The sequence below is a fragment of the Salvelinus fontinalis genome, chromosome 7 (assembly GCF_029448725.1).
Source record: "Salvelinus fontinalis isolate EN_2023a chromosome 7, ASM2944872v1, whole genome shotgun sequence".
Classification (NCBI taxonomy): domain Eukaryota; kingdom Metazoa; phylum Chordata; class Actinopteri; order Salmoniformes; family Salmonidae; genus Salvelinus; species Salvelinus fontinalis.
In genome coordinates this window covers 64,947,155-64,969,140 of record NC_074671.1, presented here as the reverse complement: position 1 = coordinate 64,969,140, position 21,986 = coordinate 64,947,155, and the positions used below count along the sequence as shown (strand labels likewise).

Here is a 21,986-nt window from a genome sequence, read left to right as displayed (position 1 = left end):
AAATTAGCACTCTAGCTCAACAGATGTACCCGGGAAAGAAATCCTACTTTATGGAGAGCTATGAGGACGCTACCAAAGCGCCATTTTCTTATTTAATCGTGGATTTAAAAGCAAATACTCCAGAACACCTGAGGCTACGAACCGGTCTGTTCCCATGGCAGTGGCCTGCTGCGTACATTCCAAAAAAGTAACAGCTATGTCTCTGCATTTAAAAAGAAACCTGCCCCTCTTGAGAAGCCTAGTTGGGTCTACAACTAAAGAACGGAAGGCCATCTTGGGTCGCTGTTCTTCAGATCTCATATTATCCCTATGTGAGATTGCTTTGAATCTTCTCAAAGGACGCATTCCACTCACCCTGACCCAATTGAAAAAATTAAAGAGACAAAAGACCGCGATCAAACGCTTTGCCAATAAAGGGGCCAGTCTTCAAAAGAAAAGACATAGCATACAACAGTCTGGGGGTTTTCTTCTACCTTTACTAAGTATAGCTGTGCCCTTCATCACCAGCCTTATTGCTGCCAGACGTGGGGGGTGAACACCGAGTGTGATGGCCAATAAAATGTATTTGGTGCCACAACAATTTTATTTATTTATTTTATTTTACCTTTATTTTACTAGGCAAGTCAGTTAAGAACAAATTCTTATTTTCAATGACGGCCTAGGAACAGTGGGTTAACTGCCTGTTCAGGGGCAGAACGACAGATTTGTACCTTGTCAGCTCGGGGATTCGATCTTGCAACCTTTCGGTTACTAGTCCAACGCTCTAACCACTAGGCTACGCTGCCGCCCCAACAAGAGTTGGATAGACTTAAAAAACAAATGCAGGGTCCTGAAAATATCAGACAAACAGCGGAAAATGATTTGGATACGGCCATGAAGGATATTTTGAACCGAAAAGGATTGAACCCCTATGATAAGATCCAAAAATACACAAACCTATTGCAAAGGTATTTGGCCTTGGTAAAACAAGGGGAGAGAGAGACCAACCATTTAACGCTTTCCCTACCGGACCCTTTAAAAGATGACGAGCCTAGCGAGAGCCAAGCCCCTGTAAGGCCTGTACCTGCGATCTTACCTGTTGAAGATCAAATGCCTGTTGAAGATAAAGTTATGCAGGACATGTTGACACATGTTCTGGTACGTAACAGGAAAAATGTTAGATACATTATTAACAAGATAAAAGACTCAAAGGGGACCGCTACTTGGAATGACAAAGGAGAGTTTATCCTTCAGGGCGCTGTTGTCAGGGGTTCACATATGCTTGACTTGCTTAAAAGTACCACGGCTGCCCACAAGGTTGTTGATGACAGAAGACCTCCCGGGTGGCGTCAGTTTCTTAAGGCCCTGGCAATCCTCAACATTCCCCTCTCGGGTGTACCCAACTATAAGCTACGTCAACAGATTCAAGTTTTAAAACAAAAACCTTCAACGAGATACAGCACCCCTAAAGATGCCCCAACAACCCCGCCCCCATATGAAAGGGATGATGATAACTCATTTACCCCCCTGAACGTCTCAGGACCATTTCCTAATCCCGATCTCTCTGGGTGGTTAGACTTTTGAATGACTATGATTAAATTCAATACATTCAATACATTTTATTTGAAAGAATAAGCAATTTAACATTTGTGGCATTCTTGAAACATTTGACGTGAGCATACGCCTTGATTACACGGTCTTAAAGGACACACATTTGAACACTTTTGATATTTTCTAACAAAACAAGCTACAACGTTATCATTACTTCTTAAAGCATCCTTATAAAGAGACATAACATCTTCAAAATAAACTCCCCGGGCTCTTTGGCATAGGTAGAATACGCAGTGTTGACCGCATGCAGTGGATAGGTTATCTTGCACTTGTTTGATGCTGTAGTATATCTTTGATCCGTTTTTGGTCAAAAATTCTTTAATAGATTTGGGGAAATGTGAAAAACCGGGGGGAAAGCCGTAGGAATCAAAAAAAGGTTTAGATTTTTCTTCCTCCTTCCTCTTCTAATGTCATAGCGAGCCAATGTTCACCCGGCATGTGTTTAGGATGGGTATTGACAAACATGGCAGGCCGCTCCGGCCATTTCTCAATAGGTAATTCATCACAAGCCAACACTCCACAAAATTGTTTTCCAATCAATCGGCTCATGAGCCCTTCCAACTCTTGGGTATTCATGTCTTTGCTCAACAATCCTTAATAATAATCCACTAAGACCTGTCTTCGGGCATTCACTTCCAAGATTGAACCAGAGCATGCATAAACAATCATGCTAACTGTACAGGCTAAAGGTGTATGGAAACGCATTTCCAGCCCGAGGTTACCTTGGGACACCACAGACAGATTTCCTGAGGTGTCATCATCAGGTGATAAATTGAAAGCATACAATGTGTAACCCTCTGCAAAATCATTTCTGTCAATAGGTAAAGAGAGATCTTTTAGATGCCGCCCTGTAGCCAGGAATAGATTGTAAAATTCTTGCACAGATATCCGGTTATTAAATTGCGGTTGGAAAGCCTTAGCAGGGACCTGACGTCCTTCCTGACGGAGAGCTACATACTCTGCATTGAAGTGTTGAAAAGTAAAGTTTTTTTTATCTAAGCTGCCCGTATTAGAGGCGTGATCAACCAGACCTATAACCACATATCGAGGTAAAGGGCCTAGAAATAGGTTTTCTTGACTGCAGATTCTACTGCCCACAGGTATGCTAAAGGTTTTCATGGTAATTCTTTGGAGAGGGTAAAGGGCATTTCCTTTCATCAAAGCCTGTGAGTGACCCAGACGAACTGCCGGAGATAGACACTTTTTTAATAAAAAGCGTTGCCCCCAACACTTTTAAACTAAAGTCCCCGTCCTGGGCAGACATCAGGCAAAACTCAACCTTGGCCCTGGTTAATTTTACTCTTAAATCAACCCGAATTTAAGAGTAAACGTTCTTGAAAGAAAATGTCAGAGTGTATAGGCCCTAGCAAATGAAACTCTTGAGATTTGGCGCAGTAGCGAGCGCGTGCCTACAGTCCTTTGTTTGCACCAGTGGAAGGGTCTGTCGATTCCATAGAGCCTCCTGCAGTATCCTTGCTAAACAGCCCGGCGCTGAATTGTGTCTTGAGAGTGTCTTCGGTGTAGTTGAGTAAACACTCCATGATGGCCCTATAAGGGTATGTGGCACTGCTTTGACTGATTAGGCATTCACCCAAAGTCACGTCCACTTGGGAGAAGATGGTGGCCACTGGGTAATTAATGAGACTCACTTTGGCATCGCCTGCAATATTAGTGCCATCTCTTTTGGTCACTTTTAGACGCAAATGCACCAAGGTGTTGTTGAAGTCCAGATAGTTGTCACCGTGGCCTGGTATGAAAAATTCTATAGGACCGTTGTCGGTAATGGCAGAGAGTGGGGCTATCTCCACATAACTGGACCTCTCTATTGAATGTTGGGTTAACCTGTTATGGCTGCAGGCCGGTGTCGGTACACTTATGACAACAGCCCGTCCAAGTGCAGGGCGCGAAATTCAAAAGATATTTTTTAGAAATATTTAACTTTCACACATTAACAAGTCCAATACAGCAAATGAAAGATAAACATCTTGTGAATCCAGCCAACATGTCCGATTTTTTAAATGTTTTACAGCGAAAACACCACGTATATTTATGTTAGCTCACCACCAAATACAAAAAAGCACAGACATTTTCACAGCACAGGTAGCATGCACAAAACCAACCAAACTAACCAAGAACCAACCAAACTAACCAAGAAAGAACTTCATCAGATGACAGTCTTATAACATGTTATACAATAAATCTATGTTTTGTTCGAAAAATGTGCATATTTGAGGTATAAATCATAGTTTTACATTGCAGCTACAATCGGAAATAGCACCGAAGCAGCTAGAACAATTACAGAGACCAAATTGAAATACCTAAATACTCATCATAAAACATTTATGAAAAATACATGGTGTACAGCAAATGAAAGACAAACATCTTGTGAATCCAGACAATATTTCCGATTCTTTAAGTGTTTTACAGCGAAAACACAATATAGTATTATATTAGCTTACTACAATAGCCTACCACACAACCCCATTCATTCAATTCAACGTTAGCGATGGCGAATAAACCAGCAAAAGATATATTTTTTTTCACTAACCTTCATAAACTTCATCAGATGACAGTCCTATAACATCATATTACACAATACATATATGGTTTATTCGAAAATGTGCATATTTAGAGCTGAAATCCGTGGTTATACAATGTGACCATGTAGCAATTATTTTCCAGAATCTCCGTATATGTTTCTGACACTCACCTATTCTGACCAAATAACTATTCATAAACTTTACTAAAAAATACATGTTGTATAGGAAATGATAGATACACTAGTTCTTTATGCAATCGCCCTGTTAGAATTCTAAACATAACTTCAGTACGACATGCAGCTTACGTTACAGCGAGAGATCGCCCAAAATCTGGGCGCAAACTAATAGTAAACATGTTCGACAGATATATGAAATAACATCATAAATGGGTCCTACTTTTGATGATCTTCCATCAGAATGTTGTACAAGGGGTCCTTTATCTAGAACAATCGTTGTTTGGTTTTAGAATGGCATTTTTCCCTCTCGAATGAGCAAGCAAAACTAGCCAAGTGGCGCTAAGCTCTCCTTCGTCACCAAACGCAAAGAACGCAACACGCCTAAACTCCCGAAAAAATGTCAATAATCAAATAAAACTATATTGAAAAAACATACTTTACGATGATATTATCACATTTATCTTCATGAGTTTCTGAAAAGTATTATTAAAAAATTATTTTCCGCCATCAGTCTGCACTTTCTTGGGGGCCCCTCCTTCATTCAAGAGAGAGTCAAAGGCCCGGGTCACCTCTGCCCCGCTCTTATTTTTTAAGCCCCTTACAAATGCTATTTTAGAGAAAATATCTATAACCGTTAGCATGTAGCGATTTCCATCATTTTTATCTGCAAGGGCCTGCATGTCACATAGATCCGCCTGAAATTGGGACAATGGATGCGCAGAAAAAAAACTCTATTTCTTGGAAATTGTTTTCTTACAGGTTTATGGAGAGTTAATGCATCCTGCTCTGATAACCACTCATTCGCTTAACAGGCTACCGGTTTCTTCGGCTATAGCTCTCTGGAAATGCTCTTTACCACCATAAGACCCGGGGTTAGAGGGATTATAATAAATGTTTTTCAACATCTGCTCCGCCATCCTTCTTGCCTCGCTGAGGTACAATAACGTTAATGAGCCACTTTCAAATAACGACAACATTTCACTTTAATTTTAGAATTTTTATTTTATGCATCAAGTATTACGTATACAGACAATTCAGGATTCTTTGCAGGATACATGTCCCAGTTTTCTCAACGATCACAGCATGCAACACCCTGTATATTTGGTTTAGATTTACAGGCTTGTGTCGCTGAATTTTTAAAAACACACATGTCCGATATATAAGCATATAAACAACAAATATGATACACGTTACAATTAAATGGGGTTTCAAACAAATAAAGTAAAATCTTAGACAAAGTTGTTTCTAATTCTTCAGAATCATCCACAAGACGAGATACCAGTTGTGTCCATTGCAGACTCTCGCCCGTATGTCGTACATGATTCATGATTTGTTCCATTTTCAGCACACGCTCTTCATTAACCCAGGCATTGTGTGTCGTGTAGAACGTTGTTCACTTAATTTTCAATAATCTGATGCATAACATTTGTAAGTTCTCAAAAGAAGAATTTTATTTATTCTCTCTAACATCGTAGACACATAGTTACCCATTGCTTTACAACTAAATAACAAAATGTCACTCGGTCTCTTGGGGTTTATTGAGCCAGAAAGTCATCACATCAGCCACCACAGCTTCCCGGTATTTATTGTTGTCCACCAGGGTGTGTCGGATTTCTTTGAGTTTCTCGTGGATGTAGATTGCCTCCTTCAGTTCATGTAGGAATGCCTCGGTTACCCCGTAAACTCTGGGGATAGACGGCACAAGACCCATAGACTCCAGGGTATAAACCTGCAGGACCACAGTCTTTTCACCAGCTCCTCAAAATGGTTGAAGAAGTAGTATCTTGGCGGGTCATATAGGCACAGATGACGGCGCTGGCTGGGTTGATTGATCTCACAACCGATGCATTTTTCTCTTATATATTCTCCAATCACCACGTCTAAAAGTGTGGCTACCAAGGCCTTGATGGTGTCCACAAAAATAGTCCTGACTACCCCTTCAAACACATCCTCAGGCTGTGTAAATGTAGGGGGTGTTGTGGGTCTCGCCAGGGGGGAGTAGAATGTCGGGCTGCGAGGCATAGAGTCCTTAGGGTCTGGCCCCCATGTCGTATCGGAGTCCTGGTATGTTGTATGAATATCCATGGTGTATGATGAAATGAAGAACTGGAGGCTTTAACTTCTTATGGCTGCAGGGGCAGTATTGAGTAGCTTGGATGAAAGATGCCCATTTCAAACGGCCTCGTACTCAATTCTTGCTCGTACAATATGCATATTATTATTACTATTGGATAGAAAACACTCTCAAGTTTCTAAAACCGTTTGAATTATATCTGTGAGTAAAACAGAACTCATTTTGCAGCAAACTTCCTGTCAGAAAGTGAAAAATCTGAAATCGAGGCTCTGTTCCAGGGCCTCCCTATTAATTTGCTTAAAATCTATTAGTATACATGCACTTCATACGCCTTCCACTAGATGTCAATAGGCAGTGAGAGGTTAAATGGAGTGTATAGCTATATCTATGGTCAAAAGAGAGGTCTTGGAATGACAGGACCCCAATTTCCTTTGTTCAGGAAGGCGCGGGTAGGACATCAGCATTGGCTTCTGAAAAGCTTTTGTTATAGACGGCTAATATCTCCGGCTTTGATTTTATTTGATAAATGTGATAATATCATCGTAAAGTATGTTTTTTTCAATATAGTTTAATCAGATTATTGAAATTTTATCGTGAGCTTCGGCGTGTTCCGTTCTCTGCGTTTGTTAGTGATGGACAGCCTTGTGTCACTTGACTAGCTTTGGTTGCTAATTCGAGAGGAAAAAAGAACAATCTAAAACCAAACAACGATTGTTCTGGACAAAGGATCCCTTGTACAAGATTCTGATGGAAGCTCAGCAAAAGTAGGACCCATTTATGATGTTATTTCGTATTTCTGTCGAAAATGTTTAGGATTATTTTCCGCTCTTATTTTGGGCGCTGGCGCTGTCTCGCTATAACGTAAGCTGTATGTCGTACTAAATTTTGCGGGTTTCCTCGTTGCTGATATAGAACTCCACGTAGCCACATGGAAGTCCATTCTTTCTTTGTATTTTCACCCTGTGAAATATTCTTCCTGAGGAGTCAGGGGCACCTTCCCAACGGGTCTCGTAGCCCGTGAACAAGCTATACCCCTTGGTGATAAGGCTCAGTTCGGGACACAACCTTGCGAAAAACCATGCAGTCTTCAAGCCCGTAGTCCACTCCTAAAGTCTGGTCTGTATATTCTTCTCCTTCGGCTACCGTATAGAGGTTCACTCTACAGGCCAGGTAATCAAACCGATACCCCCATTGATGTCCATTAGACATCAGCACTTGACCTTTCAGCGCAGTTGCGGGCGGTATTTGGGTTCTATACACACTTAGAAACCGATTTTTTGGCGCATCGTATATTGTGGCTTGATACTTGGCCCTTTCTCTATGTTTCAACCGAGGTCCTGCTTCCGTTGTTACAGTCATCACTGCTTTGCCACTGATCACAAAATCCATGCTGATTTTAAAAATCTTGTTTAGTGTTCTGGGGCCGCATGTCTTGTTCTGGGCTTTTGTATAAGGCGTCTGCCAACCCCAATATCCCAGGACATTTGTGTTTCATAGACAACAACCCTAAGGTCAATAAAACAGGGGGTGGGGGGTCAAACTCTTTGAAATGTTCATCTCCCCAGTTCAAAGAGGTCCCTAGACATCAATCATCATGACAACTTCAAAGGCATTATATAAATATTGTCGCACTCACTAAGGCGTGAGAACAGGAACAGGATGCCCATATATGAGATCACTTCCCGCCAGGATGTCCTGACCGGATGCCCAAATATGGGCATGCACACGTCATCCGGACATAGGGTCAAAAATCAAACGTTTGACGTGTGCCGTCTACTTTATTCTCTCTCACACCAAAACTGACAAGGTGCACACTGATCAGTAAAGAGAGGCTAACATTCTATAACGCTCCCTTTCCTCTGCACAGTTCTCTCACAGTGAGAAACTATAGGATTACAATAGTGTTCTACACTTTCTTCATTTGATCCAATTCAGGCCACTGCATTAAGCTGAATTCCCTGTCATGTTCTTAGAATCAGTTCTGGACAAGCCTTGTGGCATAATCCTGCTGAAAAAAATCTATTTGCAGATGGATACACTGCCACCATGAAGGGATGCACCTGATTGGCAATGATCTTTACACAAACGTTGCTCCACTTTTATCAAGGGGCCCAATATGTGGCATGAAAACACACCATCATACCACCACCACCACCAGCATGCAATGTTGTACTCGTGGTTTCCTCCCATCAGCGTGAAACAGCAGGAACAGCGATTCATCAGACCAGGCAATGTTTTTTAAATTCTCCAGTGTTTTCATTCCTTAGCCCACTGCAACATCTTGTTTTCTACTGAAAGCTAATGGGGATCCAAAATAAATACAACAACAACTACATCATTAAGGATTATAGTTTTCACCTGGGTTCACCTGGTCAGTCTATGTCATGAAAAGAGAAGGTGTCCTTAATGTTTTGCAAAATCAGTGTATGTTGTGTCTACCAGCTCATTCCCACAGAAAACTGCAGAGGGAATCAGTACCACCCAGTCACCCATCAGAATCCATTGTGAGACGCCTCACAGATGATATTCAACCCTAAAAGCAAATTCAAGGTAATCTCAATATCTTTACAGTAGAAGCTCACAAAACTCACCAAAACTGACAAGTGGCTAACATTCTATAACACTCCCTTTCCTCTGCATTTTTCTCTCACAGTGAGAAACTATAGGATTACAATAGTGTTCTACACTTTCTTCATCTGATCCAATTCAACGTTGCCAATTATTTAATGATATGAGAATAAAGTGGAGTGTCTAATCTTAGCTGGTCAGAGAACTGATGAGGCTTCTCTCCTATATGTAAACATTGGTGTCTTTTTAAAATGGCCCAATCTGTAGAATCTCTTCCCACAGTCAGTGCAGTGATAAGGCTTCTCTCAAGTGTGTATCTGTTGGTGTGTTTTTACATTGCCCAATTGGGAAAAACTCTTGCCACATTGAGAGCAGAAGTAAGGCTTCTCTCTTTTGTCTTTTCTCTAATGACCTTTAAGCTCAGCTGGTGTTTTAACATTTTCTACAGTCAGATCAGTGGTAAGGCTCCTCTCTTGTGTTTCCCTTGGTGTCTTTTTAAATGGCACATTCAAGAGAAACTCTTTCCACAGTCAGAGCAGGAGTAAGGCTTCTCCAGTGTGTGTATATGTTCAGATCGTTTTAAGGTGTCCGGAAGAGAGAAACTTGCCCCACAGTCAGAAAAGGAGTAAGGCTTCTCGCTTTTGTGTATACGTTCATGTTGTTTTAAGTTACCCAGTTGAAAGAAACTCTTTCCACAGTCAGAGCAGAAGTAAGGCTTCTATCCTGTGTGTATACGTTCATGTTTTTTTAATGTGTCCAGTCGAGAGAAACTCTTTCCACAGTCAGAGCAGGAGTAAGGCTTCTCTCCTGTGTGTATACGTTCATGTTGTTTTAAGGTACCCAGGCGAGAGAAACTGGATCCACAGTCAGAGCAGGAGTAAGGCTTCTCTCCTGTGTGTAAACGTTCATGTGTTTTTAGGTGGCAGTTGAGAGAAACTCCTTCCACAGTCAGAGCAGGAGTAAGGCTTCTCTCCTGTGTGTAAACGTTCATGTCTTTTTAGGTTGCACAGTTGAGAGAAACTCACCCCACAGTCAGAGCAGGAGTAAGGCTTCTCTCCTGTGTGTGTTCTCTGATGAACTTTTAGCCCAATTGATGTTGTGAAGCATTTTCCACATTTAGAGCAGGAGTAAGGCTTCTCTCCTGTGTGTATACGTACATGACGTTTTAGGTGGCCCAGTTGAGAGAAACTCCTTCCACAGTCAGAGCAGGAGTAAGGCTTCTCTCCTGTGTGTATACGTTCATGTTGTTTTAAGGTACCCAGGCGAGAGAAACTGGATCCACAGTCAGAGCAGGAGTAAGGCTTCTCTCCTGTGTGTAAACGTTCATGTGTTTTTAGGTGGCAGTTGAGAGAAACTCCTTCCACAGTCAGAGCAGGAGTAAGGCTTCTCTCCTGTGTGTAAACGTTCATGTCTTTTTAGGTTGCACAGTTGAGAGAAACTCACCCCACAGTCAGAGCAGGAGTAAGGCTTCTCTCCTGTGTGTGTTCTCTGATGAACTTTTAGCCCAATTGATGTTGTGAAGCATTTTCCACATTTAGAGCAGGAGTAAGGCTTCTCTCCTGTGTGTATACGTACATGACGTTTTAGGTGGCCCAGTTGAGAGAAACTCCTTCCACAGTCAGAGCAGGAGTAAGGCTTCTCTCCTGTGTGTGTTCTCTGATGAACTTTTAGCCCAATTGCTGTTGTGAAGCATTTTCCACATTTAGAGCAGGAGTAAGGCTTCTCTCCTTTGTGTATACGTACATGACGTTTTAGGTGGCCCAGTTGAGAGAAACTCCTTCCACAGTCAGAGCAGGAGTAAGGCTTCTCTCCTGTGTGTATACGTTCATGTTGTTTTAGGTTTCTTGGTCGAGTAAAACTCTTTCCACAGTCAGAGCAGGAGTAAGGCTTCTCTCCTTTGTGTGTACGTTCATGTTGTTTTAAGGTACCCAGTCGAGAGAAACTCTTTCCACAGTCAGAGCGGGAGAAATGCTTCTCTCCTCTGTGTGTTCCATGATGAACTTTTAGCGCAGTTGATGTCTTGAAGCATTTTCCACATTCAGAGCAGGAGTAAAGCTTTTTTCCTGTGTGTATTTTTAGGTGTATTTTTAGCTTTGATAGAAATGGGAAAATCTCCTCACAATGTGAGCAGTGGTAAGACCTCTTTGCTCTGTGATCTTCCTGCTGATGCTCTCTGGATGTAGAGAATGTCTCAACATGGTCTCCTGTGTGAACAATATCAGAACAACCAGTCAATTGGTGTGATATACATGTCAATCAAATGTATTTTATGAAGCTCTTTTTACATAAGTTGTAAAAAAGTCCTTTACAGAAAACAATCCGAAATCCCCAAAGAGCAAGCAATGCAGATGTAGAACCACAGTGGCCACGAAAAACTCCCTAGAAAGCAGGAACCTTGGAAGAAACAGAGAGGAACCAGGCTCAAAGGGGATTTCTTTCTCAGGTTTTTGCCTACCATATGAGTTCTGTTATACTCACAGACATCATTCAAACTGTTTTAGAAACTTCGGAGTGTTTTCTATCCAATACTAATAATAATATGCATATATTAGCAACTGGGACTGGGTACCTTTTCATCCAATCTACTCAATACTGCCCCTGCAGCAATAAGAAGTTAACTTCTTGAGAATACAGGGGGTTCTTTTTCAACTTCGACATTTTGCCTCTCCAAATTAAACTGCCTCTTATTCAATTATTGCTCTTACTATATGCATATTAATGATACTATTGGATAGAAAACAATCTCTAGTTTCTAAAACCGTTTCAATTTTGTCTCTGAGTGAAACAGAAGTCATTTGACAGCACTTTCCCTGACCAGGAAGTAGAATGCAAGATGTCTATGCTTGCTTCAACGCTCTGCCTATATATGGTCATGCCACGTATGACCCGAAACACACTTCATACGCCTTCCTCTGGGTGTCAAGAGGACGTCAGAGGAGAAATTTTGTGTTTATCTTGTTCTGACGTGAAATAAGACCTATTTCCTTGGCGTGACCGCCCACTTCCGGTTCTCTGAATCGCGCGACTTGGAGGTGCGATTGCCTTCTGTTGTGCGGCCATTACGGATGAAAACTATCTCCGTCTCGAATTTTGTTTGATACATGTGACCATATCATCGTAATGTATGTTTTTTCAATATCCTGTTAGGGCTGCAAGCCCGATACCGGGACACCTCTGACAACATCCAGCTCAAGTGCAGGGCGCGAAATTCAAAATCTATTTTTTTTAAATATTTAACTTTCACACATTAACAAGTCCAATAGAGCATTTGAAAGATAAACATCTTGTCAATCCAGCCAACATGTCCGATTTTTTAAATGTTTTACAGAGAAAACACCACATATATTTATGTTAGCTCACCACCAAATAAAAAAGAGGACAGACATTTTTCACAGCACAAGTAGGATGAAGTAGCATGCACAAGCCAACCTAACTAACCTAAAACCAACCTAAATAACCTAGAAAAAACTACCTCAGATGACAGTCCTATAACATGTTACACAATAAATCTGTTTTGTTCAAAAAAATTGCATATTTTAGCTATAAATCAGTTTTACATTCATGCTACCATCAAAGCTACAGTCAGAAATCGCACGGGAGTAGCCAGAGAAAATACAGACACCAACGTCAACTACTAATTACACATCAGAAAACATTTCAGAGAAATATATGGTGGATAGCTAATGAAAGACAAAGATCTTGTGAATAAAGCCAATATTTCAGATTTTTAAAATGTTTTACAGCGAAAACACCACATATATTTATGTTAGCTCACCACCAAATACAAAAGACAGACAGACATTTTTCACAGCAACGGTAGCATGCAAGTAGCATGCACAAAGCTAACCAAACTAACCTAGAACCAACCTAAATAACCTAGAACCAACCTAAATAACCTAGAAAAAACTCCCTCAGATGACAGTCCTATAACATGTTACACAATAAATCTATGTTTTGTTTGAAGAATTTTCATATTTTAGCTATAAATCAGTTTTACATTACTGCTACCATCTTAGCCAACATCAAAGCTACAGTCAGAAATCGCATGGCAGTAGCCAGAGAAAATACAGACACCAACGTCAACTACTAATTACACATCAGAAAACATTTCAGAAAAATATATGGTGGATAGCTAATGAAAGAGAAAGATCTTGTGAATACAGACAATATTTCCGATTTATGAAGTGTTTTACAGCGAAAACACAATATATCGTTATATTAGCTTACTACAATAGCTAACACACAGCAGCATTGATTCTAGTCAAACGCTAGCGATAGCACAGTTCGACAGATATATGAAAAAGCATCCCAAATTGGGTCCTTATCTTTGTTGATTTTCCATCAGAATGTTCTCCAAAGGGTCCTTTGTTCAGATCCGTCTTCATTTGGACCCAGAACGAACGATGCCCCTCTTGAATTAGCATGGCACACTGGCCATGCCGTGCTAACCTCTCCGTCTTGACAAAATTCTTGCGTCGCATCACGTCTAAAGTCCAGAATAAATTTCAATAATATAATTAAAGTATATTGAAAAAACATACTTTAGGATGATATTGTGACATGTATCAAAAAAAATCGAAGCTGGAGGTCATATTCACCTATAACGAGGGTTTTCCAGGAGCGCAGCCCAGTTCCTACTTCGCGCCCAGAAAAAAAAAATAAAGTGCGCACTTCTCACTCCAAGATGTTCTTTTCAGTCCCTGACAGAGATAATCAACTCATTTCTTCTCTCACTTCCGCTTGACACCCAGGGGAAGGCGTGTGACGTGTTTGTACAGTCCTAAGTGCCAAGGCCTTTTATAGAGAGTATCTTGAAGAGAGACAGCTTCTTGGAAAAGTCACTTCCAGATAGAAAATGGGCTGTAAAAAGAGTTATGTTTCACTTAGAGAAATAATTAAACCTGTTTTAGAAACTAGACAGTGTTTTCTATCCAAATAGTAATAATAATATGCATATTGTACGAGCAAGAATTGAGTACGAGGCCGTTTGAAATGGCCACCTCTTTCCAGGTTACTCACTGCTGATACTCACTGCTGATATTTGAGCCATAAGAGGATATAGTTTAATCAGATTATTTGAATTTTTTCGGGAGTTTTGCGGTGTTCCGTTCTCCGATTTTATTTTCGTTTGAGAGATCCGTGCCACTCGACCAGTACCAATGCTAAATGAAGTGGGAAAGGTACCATTCTGAATGGAAAGAACGACTCATCTGGACTAAGGACACCTTGATCAACATTCTGATGAAAGATCAGCAAAAGTAAGACCCAATTTACGATGTTATTTCATATATCTGTCGTGCATGTGAACTGGTCGTGGGCGCCCAGCTGGTTCTGGCTGGCGTGGCTATGCTAATTTAGCGCTACATTTTGTTTTCGCTATAAAACATTGAATAAATCTGAAACATTGTTTGGATTCACCAGATGTTGGGCTTTCAATATCTGTACGCTGTGTATTTTTCTGAAATGTTTTAAGATGAGTAATTAGTTATATGACGTTGGTCTCTGTAATTATTCTGGCTGCTTCGGCACTATTTCAGATTGCAGCTGCAATGTAGAACTGTGATTTATACCTGACAAATGCACATTTTAAGAAAAAACTATGCTATACCATAAATATGTTATCAGACTGTCATCTTATGAAGTTGTTTCTTGGTTAGTGGCTATATATTTTTATTTAGTCGAATTAGTGATAGCTACTGACGCAGGAAAAAACTGTTGGAGTAAAAAAAATGGTGTCTTTTGCTAACGTGGTTAGCTAATAGATTTACATAGTGTCTTCCCTGTAAAACATTTTAAAAATCAGAAATGATGCCTGGATTCACAAGATCTGTATCTTTCATCTGGTGTCTTGGACTTGTGATTTAATGATATTTAGATGCTACAATTTACTTGTGACGCTATGCTAGCTATGCTACTCAGTGGGGGGGGGGGGGGGGGGGGGGGGGTGCTCCCGGATCCGGGTTGGTGACTAGTGAAAGGTTAATGGATGTTTCCTAGCATGGTATGACATGTTCTTTCGATATTAGACAGTTTAAACGTGCCATTAAATATCTGTAGTAATACATGGAAACGAACAAAAAGGGTATCTTCTTCACAACAGTTCTGGCGTTTCTTTATACTGAAGAATGTTGTGTGCCTGCCCTGAACTTCCTGCACTTCCACAGTGCAGCCACAGGTAGAACAATGAGACAGATATTTCAAAAGATGTATAAATATGAAGCATCCGCTTAGCAGTGGGAGAAGATGGAACGAGATGGATTTTGGCCGACATTCTGCAAATGTTGTAATCTATGAAACATCTGATCTTAACCTGTCTAGCCCCGGGGTTCCGCTAGCGGAAGCCCCCCCCCCACATTCCACTGAAAAGGCAGCGCGCGAAATTCAAAAATATTTTTTTGAAATATTTAACTTTCACACATTAACAAGTCCAATACAGCAAATGAAAGATAAACATCTTGTGAATCCAGCCAACATGTCCGATTTTTTAAATGTTTTACAGCGAAAACACCACGTATATTTATGTTAGCTCACCACCAAATACAAAAAAGCACACACATTTCTTTCACAGCACAGGTAGCTTGCACAAAACCCCCAAATAGAGATAGAATTAATCACTAACCTTTGAAATTCTTCATCAGATGAGTCATATAACATCATGTTACACAATACATTTATGTTTTGTTCGATAATGTGCATATATATAAAAAACATCTCAAAGTTGAGAAACGGAAACAGGATTCACATGAGCTCAATGTCGAGTATCATAGCAAAAAGTCTGAATACCTATGTAAATAAGGTATTTGTTTGTTTTATATAAATGTGAAAATATTTTTAAAAACCTGTATTTGCTTTGTCATTATGGGTCATTGTGTGTAGATTGATAAGGAACATTGTTTATTTAATCAATTTTAGAATAAGGCTGTAACATAACAAAACGTGGAAAAGGTCAAGGGGTCTAAAAACTTTCCAAATGGGAGAGGGGATACCGCGTCAGTTGTACAACTGAATGCATTCAACTGAAATGTGTCTTCCGAATCAGAGAGGTGCGGAGGGCTGCCATAATCGACATCCACATCTTCGGCGCCCGGGGAACAGTGGGTTAACTGCCTTGCTCAGGGGCAGAACAGATTATTACCTTGTCTTCGGGGATTCGATCCAGCAACCTTTCGGTTACTGTCCCAATGCTCTAACCACTAGGCTACCTGTACGTATTCACAGAAGTAGGCTGTGCAATACAAAAGGAGAATAAAACTATTCTAACAGTATCTCATAAATCAAGAAAATTATGACCCATATCATCCTCCACTCACTACCACAAGGGTTAGAAACTACACAGACTCATTTCATATAACTTTAAAACACTGTCAGTTTGTCTACTTCACTTCATCAATCTACTCTGAACACTCCAGATAGCCCAGTTAATAAAACAAATGCTGGCAATACTGGTGTCAAACCATACAAGTCTCAGTACCATGAAATAACATCTACCTTCTCATGGAAACAGTTCATCATGAAACAGTTCTACTGCAACTTTTCATACACAGTGAGAAGTTGGAATGAAAAACAAACTTAGTTAGATAGAACCCTGCTCTTACCATGATTAACAGATTTCCCAATCTTCTCCTCCCCTTCTTCATCTTTAATGTTGGCATTTAGCTCCAGTGTTTGACTGCAGTCCTCCAGCTTCACTGATGCCATCTCTGGATCCTGCAGTGCAAACTGGGCTCCACTGTCACAATCAGGACCCAGTGACTGTAGGTTTGGACTCAGTGTGGAAGGAGAGAGGCAGGCTGGGTTTGTCCTCTCTGTTGATGTTACCGGCCTCATACCTGAGTTGGCAAGTAGTAGAGGAGAAACAGACGCAAAAGTTATTCTCTTGATAGTTCTGGCACTTTCTTTATTCTCTATTAAATATATTATATTTGTTCTTGTTCAATTATCTAATTCAGTGGTTGACTTGGACTGAAATAGTTGCCCATACTCATTTTGGGTGCCGGTACTGTTTATATTTAGGTGCAGGAGCTCCACAATACTTTTGAGCTAATACTTAACATGTAGTAGATAAATGCATACAAGACTCAAAAACCATTTAGTACAAGTTTACAGTTAGTTTTTGGCAGCACCATGTACTATTTTCCTTAACCCTCTTCACGGTATTATTCCAATCAAAAAACAATTGTATTTCCGTTCACACCATAGTATCGTTTATAGACAGAAACTGAATGTGTCAATATTTTACACATGTAGAAACTGATAATCATTACATTTAGCTTCAAAACAGTAGTGCGGCCTTAAAATTGTCTCTGCTGCACCCACACTGCCTGCACCGAAGTCCGTTGATGGGCGCCGCCATTTTACCAGCTTGTGAATATTTCCTTCCATGGACCTCTACGGACAATTCCTTCGACCTCATGGCTTGGTTTTTGCTCTAACAAAGGGCTGGGCGACGTGGCAAAAATATCATACCGTGGTATTTTTCACATTTTTGACGGTATTTTATGTTTTTGATTAATAAAAGTTCTACATTTGCTTTATGAGTAGTGCGTGACCCTAGGGTGGCAACACTTATATTCAAAAAAATGTTCAATGGGTCTTTCTCCATTCTGATTGTTTTATAGTGTTCAATTCAACTTCAACCGAGAATAATTTCCTGCACTCATTTGAGATAATTTACACACTGGGCAAAGATACTAGTGCTTATTTTTAACCAAATGTTGCAATTGCAATTTAGATCAAAACACCAAGGTGATCTTTTGGAATCATGGAAATAGAATGATTATTCTAATTCTATAGTCTATAAATAGTGGGCACTTCTACCTTCTCATTGAAACAGTTCATCATGAAACAGTTCTACTGCAACTTTTCATACACAGTGGGAAGTTGGAACGAAAAACACAAACTTAGAACCTGCTCTTACCATGAGATTTTCCAATCTTCTCCTCCTCTTCTTCATCTTTAATGTTGACATTCAGCTCCAGTGTTTGACTGCAGTCTTCCAGCTTCACTGACGCCATCTCTGGATCCTGCAGTGCAAACTGGGCTCCACTGTCACAATCAGGACCCAGTGACTGTAGGTTTGAACTCGGTGCAGAAGGAGAGAGGAGGGCTGGGTTTGTCCTCACTGTTGATGTTACCGGCCTCATACCTGAGTCGGCAAGTAGTAGAAGAGAAAGACACAAAAGTTATTTTCTTGCCAGTTCTGGCACCTTCTTTATTCTCTAAAAATATATTATATTTCTTTTTGTTCAATTATCTAATTCAGTGCTTGACTTGGACTGAAATAGGTGCTGGTACTGTTTATATTTAGGTGCAGGAGCTCCACAATACTGTTGAGCTAATATTCTATAAAGAGGAACATGAGCTCAAACACTAGAAATTTGAGGTGAACTCTTGTCCAAGTCAAGAACGGAGATCATTTCAATAGATCAGGTAGGTGAGTATTGACAACAAAACATTATTGCATTAACATTAAAACACAAAGGACACACAACGTTAAGATCACTTAATATATAGATTTCCTAAATTCACATAAAATGACTCAAAAACCATGAAGTACAAGGTTAGTTTGTTTCAGGCAGCACTATGTATTATTTTCCTGAAGAACCGCGTCTTCGTTGTTTCAATCAAAAACCAGTAGTATTTCCGTTCACACCATACTCAAATGTATAGATAGAGATAGAAACAACTACATGTGTCTGAATATTAGTACACATGTAGAAAACCAACAAGCATTACATTCAGCTTCAAAACAGTAGCGCAACCGTAAAATGGTCTGCACCCACACTGCCTGCACTTTAGTCCGTTGACCCAGTCCGAGGCGGCGCCGCCATTTTACCAGCGTGTGAATTTTACACAAAACCGATAACAGCTCAGAAATCTCAAATAAATGGATTCTTTATGAAAATTAACATGAGCAGAATATGTACATCCACTAAGACAAACCCAACGTCTCTAGTTACGTGACTTGTAAAATAGTATAACGTCACCACGTTCTTCACTCGGTTTGACACAAATATCACATCAAACCTTTACCAAACGTGATAATAATTTAATGGATTTGTTACCTAGCATGGAATGACATGTTTTTTCGAAATTAGAAAATGTAAACGTGCTATTATGTACCTGTAGTAATAAAAGGAAACTGGCACAAAAGATACCTTCTTGACTGCACAGTTCTGGCGCTTTTTTTATTCTGAAGAATGGTGCACGCCTGTCGGGAACTTCCTGTTCCCCCACTAACACCGTCCGTGCATTGTGGGATCCTTGGGCTGGCCCTACCCTGTTACATGAGAAGGGGGTAGCTGCTGCTGCTGCTGCCCTCTCCTCCTCCCAAATGTATTACTTGGGTCTCGGGATGATTGGGGCTACTCTCTGGCAGATGATTAAACGGGCGTCTGTATATAATTAACATTTCATTATTTATTTGTCCATATTTTTTCATTGTTTCCGTGATTAAAAAAAAATTCAATTAACATTTAAATTCAATTATTTTAGAGTCCGGTTTAAGTTGTATTTTACTATTTTGATACTTTGTACATGGCAGCTGATAAGCATTAACGCAGCAGTCGCAGTGCGAACTGCATTGCTACAGATGCTAGTTCGAAGCCAGTGCCGGCCGTGACCAGGAGACCCATGAGGCGACGCACGATTGGCCCAGAGTCGTCTGAGTTAGGGGAGGGTTTGGCCGGCCAGGATGTCCTTGTCCCATACAGTATTTCCGCTGACGTTATTTTTGAGGGGTGGAGGGGTATAATTTGTATGCATACAATGTATAATAGTAATTTTTTTAATTACTGTCTGGTAATTTTGTATACATATATTTAAATTTGCATCTGGCCGCTTCTGGGGGGATTCTGGTAAGATGCCAGCAAAGCTGGCTCAATTCTGGTAGATGGAAACAGCCTGATGTACTTGGGCCGATTCTTGGCAGTCATTAATTCTGATTCCGGGCCGAGTCAATCAGTTCCGGCCTACCGGAAGAGGGCCCAGAAGCGGCCCTCTTTCGGTTGCGAAGTTGCTATATATTGGCAGGAACTGGAACAAGCTGTGGTACACGTCGATCCAGACCACCCCAAACAGGCTCAATGGGTGACATGTCTAGTGAGTATGCAGACCATGGAAGAATTGGGACATTTTCAGCTTCCAGGGATTGTGTACAGATCCTTCTGTGGATGAATGGCAGGACGATGGGCCTCGGGATCTTGTCATGGTATCTCTGTGCATTCAAATTACCATTGATAAAATGCAATTGCGTTCGTTGTCTCCCATACCATAACCCGATGCTAGCATGGAGTACTTTGTAGACAACAGCAAACCGCTCCCGACACAACACCCTACACGTGGTCTGCAATTGAGAGGCTTGTTGGGCATACCGCTAAATTCTCAAAAACAACTTGGAGGCGGCCTATGGTAGAGAAATGAACATTAAATTATCTGATAGCAGCTATGGTGCACATTCCTTGCAGTCAGCATGCCAACTGCATGCTCTCTCAAAACTTGAGACATCTGTTGCATTGGGTTGTGTGACATAACTGCACATTTTAGTGGCATTTTCGTTTTATATTTGTTAGGGATCCCCATTAGCTGCTGCCAAGGCAGCACCTTCTCAACTACTCTTGTCCCCAGCACAAGGTGCACCTGTGTAATGATGATCATGCAATTTAATCAGCTTCTTGATATGCCACACCTGTCAGGTGGGCGGATTATCTTGGCAAAGGAGAAATGCTCACTAATAGGGATGTAAACAAATTTGTGCACAACATTTGAGAGAAATAATCTTTGTGTGTGTATGGAACATTTATGGGATGAAACATGGGACACTTTACATGTCGCGTTTATATTTTTGTTCAGTACATACGGTATAAAAAATAAATAATACAAACTAAAATCAGCCTGCTTTTCTGTTCTAATCAGGTTCCTACACAGGCTCAGAAGGATCCTCTAAGGCTGGAACATTTTCTGGCGACAGTAGTCTGTGAAGTCTTGGAGGCCCAAAAACTTCTCAGCTGTAGATATAATTATGTCCAGGAAGCTTGGCCCCAGTGATGTACTGGGCCGTTCGCACTACCCTCTGTAGTCCCTTGCGGTCGGAGGCCGAGCATTGCCATAACAGGCAATGATGCAATAGGTTTTGTCATGCCTGCTTCATGGCTGTTTTGGTGTGCTTGGACCATGTTAGTTTGTTGGTGATGTGGACACCAAGGAACTTGAAGCTCTCAACCTGCTCCACTGCAGCCCCGTCGATGAGAATGGGGGCGTGCTCGGTCCTCTTTTTCCTGTAGTCCACAATCATCTCCTTTGTCTTGATCACGTAGCATTTTCTTCACAATAAGTGTATCCAGATCACTTGATTGACGTACAACATTTGCAACTGGTTGCGTTGCATCCACCACCATATCTTCTTCAGAACTGTGGCTCCTTGCCCCTTTTCACTGCCTCCACATGGCAGATTTGCTGAACAGTCCTGATCCTTGACACCTCAACCTCTTTCACCCTAACAGGGCACTCTGGGAATTCGGGAATATGAGCCCCACCACAGTTGCAACATTTTACATTCAAACTCTTCAATGCCCCTCAAAAATGAAATGCTAATTAGCTGCTAATGTAGCGTTGTTCATCTCCACGTCTACCGCTTCATAGTAATGTAAGTTATGTAAATTACTTGAATATGGCTTATTGTGAGGTCAATAACTATGTGCAATGAAACATTGTTTTCATTCAAACCAATTATAGCCGTAGCTCTAGTTTTCCTCATCTTCAGGTTCTCAAACTGAACAGGACATCAGTAGTCCGCATGCACAGATATTTATATATAAAGTCTATTTATCTCAAATCAATGTCACGTGGTTAATCAAAATTATATCTAAAATAAAATTACACAAATCTAAAAGTAACTTCTATTGCCATTGCCAAAACTAGCTTACATAAAGCTAACAAATAAAAACAATCGCAGCCTGCAGGTAGAAAATATCCTGATGAAATAAATATCATATGAATCAAATTGGCTACACATGGCCTGTCTGCAAGAAACTTGAAACG

At 40.7% G+C, this 21,986-nt stretch overlaps 2 protein-coding genes and 1 pseudogene across 2 annotated transcripts in view; 1 reads left to right on the top strand and 2 right to left on the bottom strand.

The window, feature by feature from the left end:
* The window catches only part of LOC129860120 (zinc finger protein 91-like), a 398,291-nt gene that overhangs the window by 251,632 nt on the left and 124,673 nt on the right, over positions 1–21,986 (top strand). The gene's annotated exons all lie outside the window — the stretch shown is intronic.
* The window catches only part of LOC129860161 (zinc finger protein 883-like), a 104,693-nt gene that overhangs the window by 36,008 nt on the left and 46,699 nt on the right, over positions 1–21,986 (bottom strand). Inside the window, exon 3 of the mRNA XM_055930520.1 lies at positions 16,544–16,777. Within this exon, the coding sequence (XP_055786495.1) occupies positions 16,544–16,777 (234 nt within the window). The remainder of the gene's footprint in view (positions 1–16,543; positions 16,778–21,986) is intronic.
* On the bottom strand, positions 9,402–13,429 carry LOC129858871 (zinc finger protein 658B-like; annotated as a pseudogene).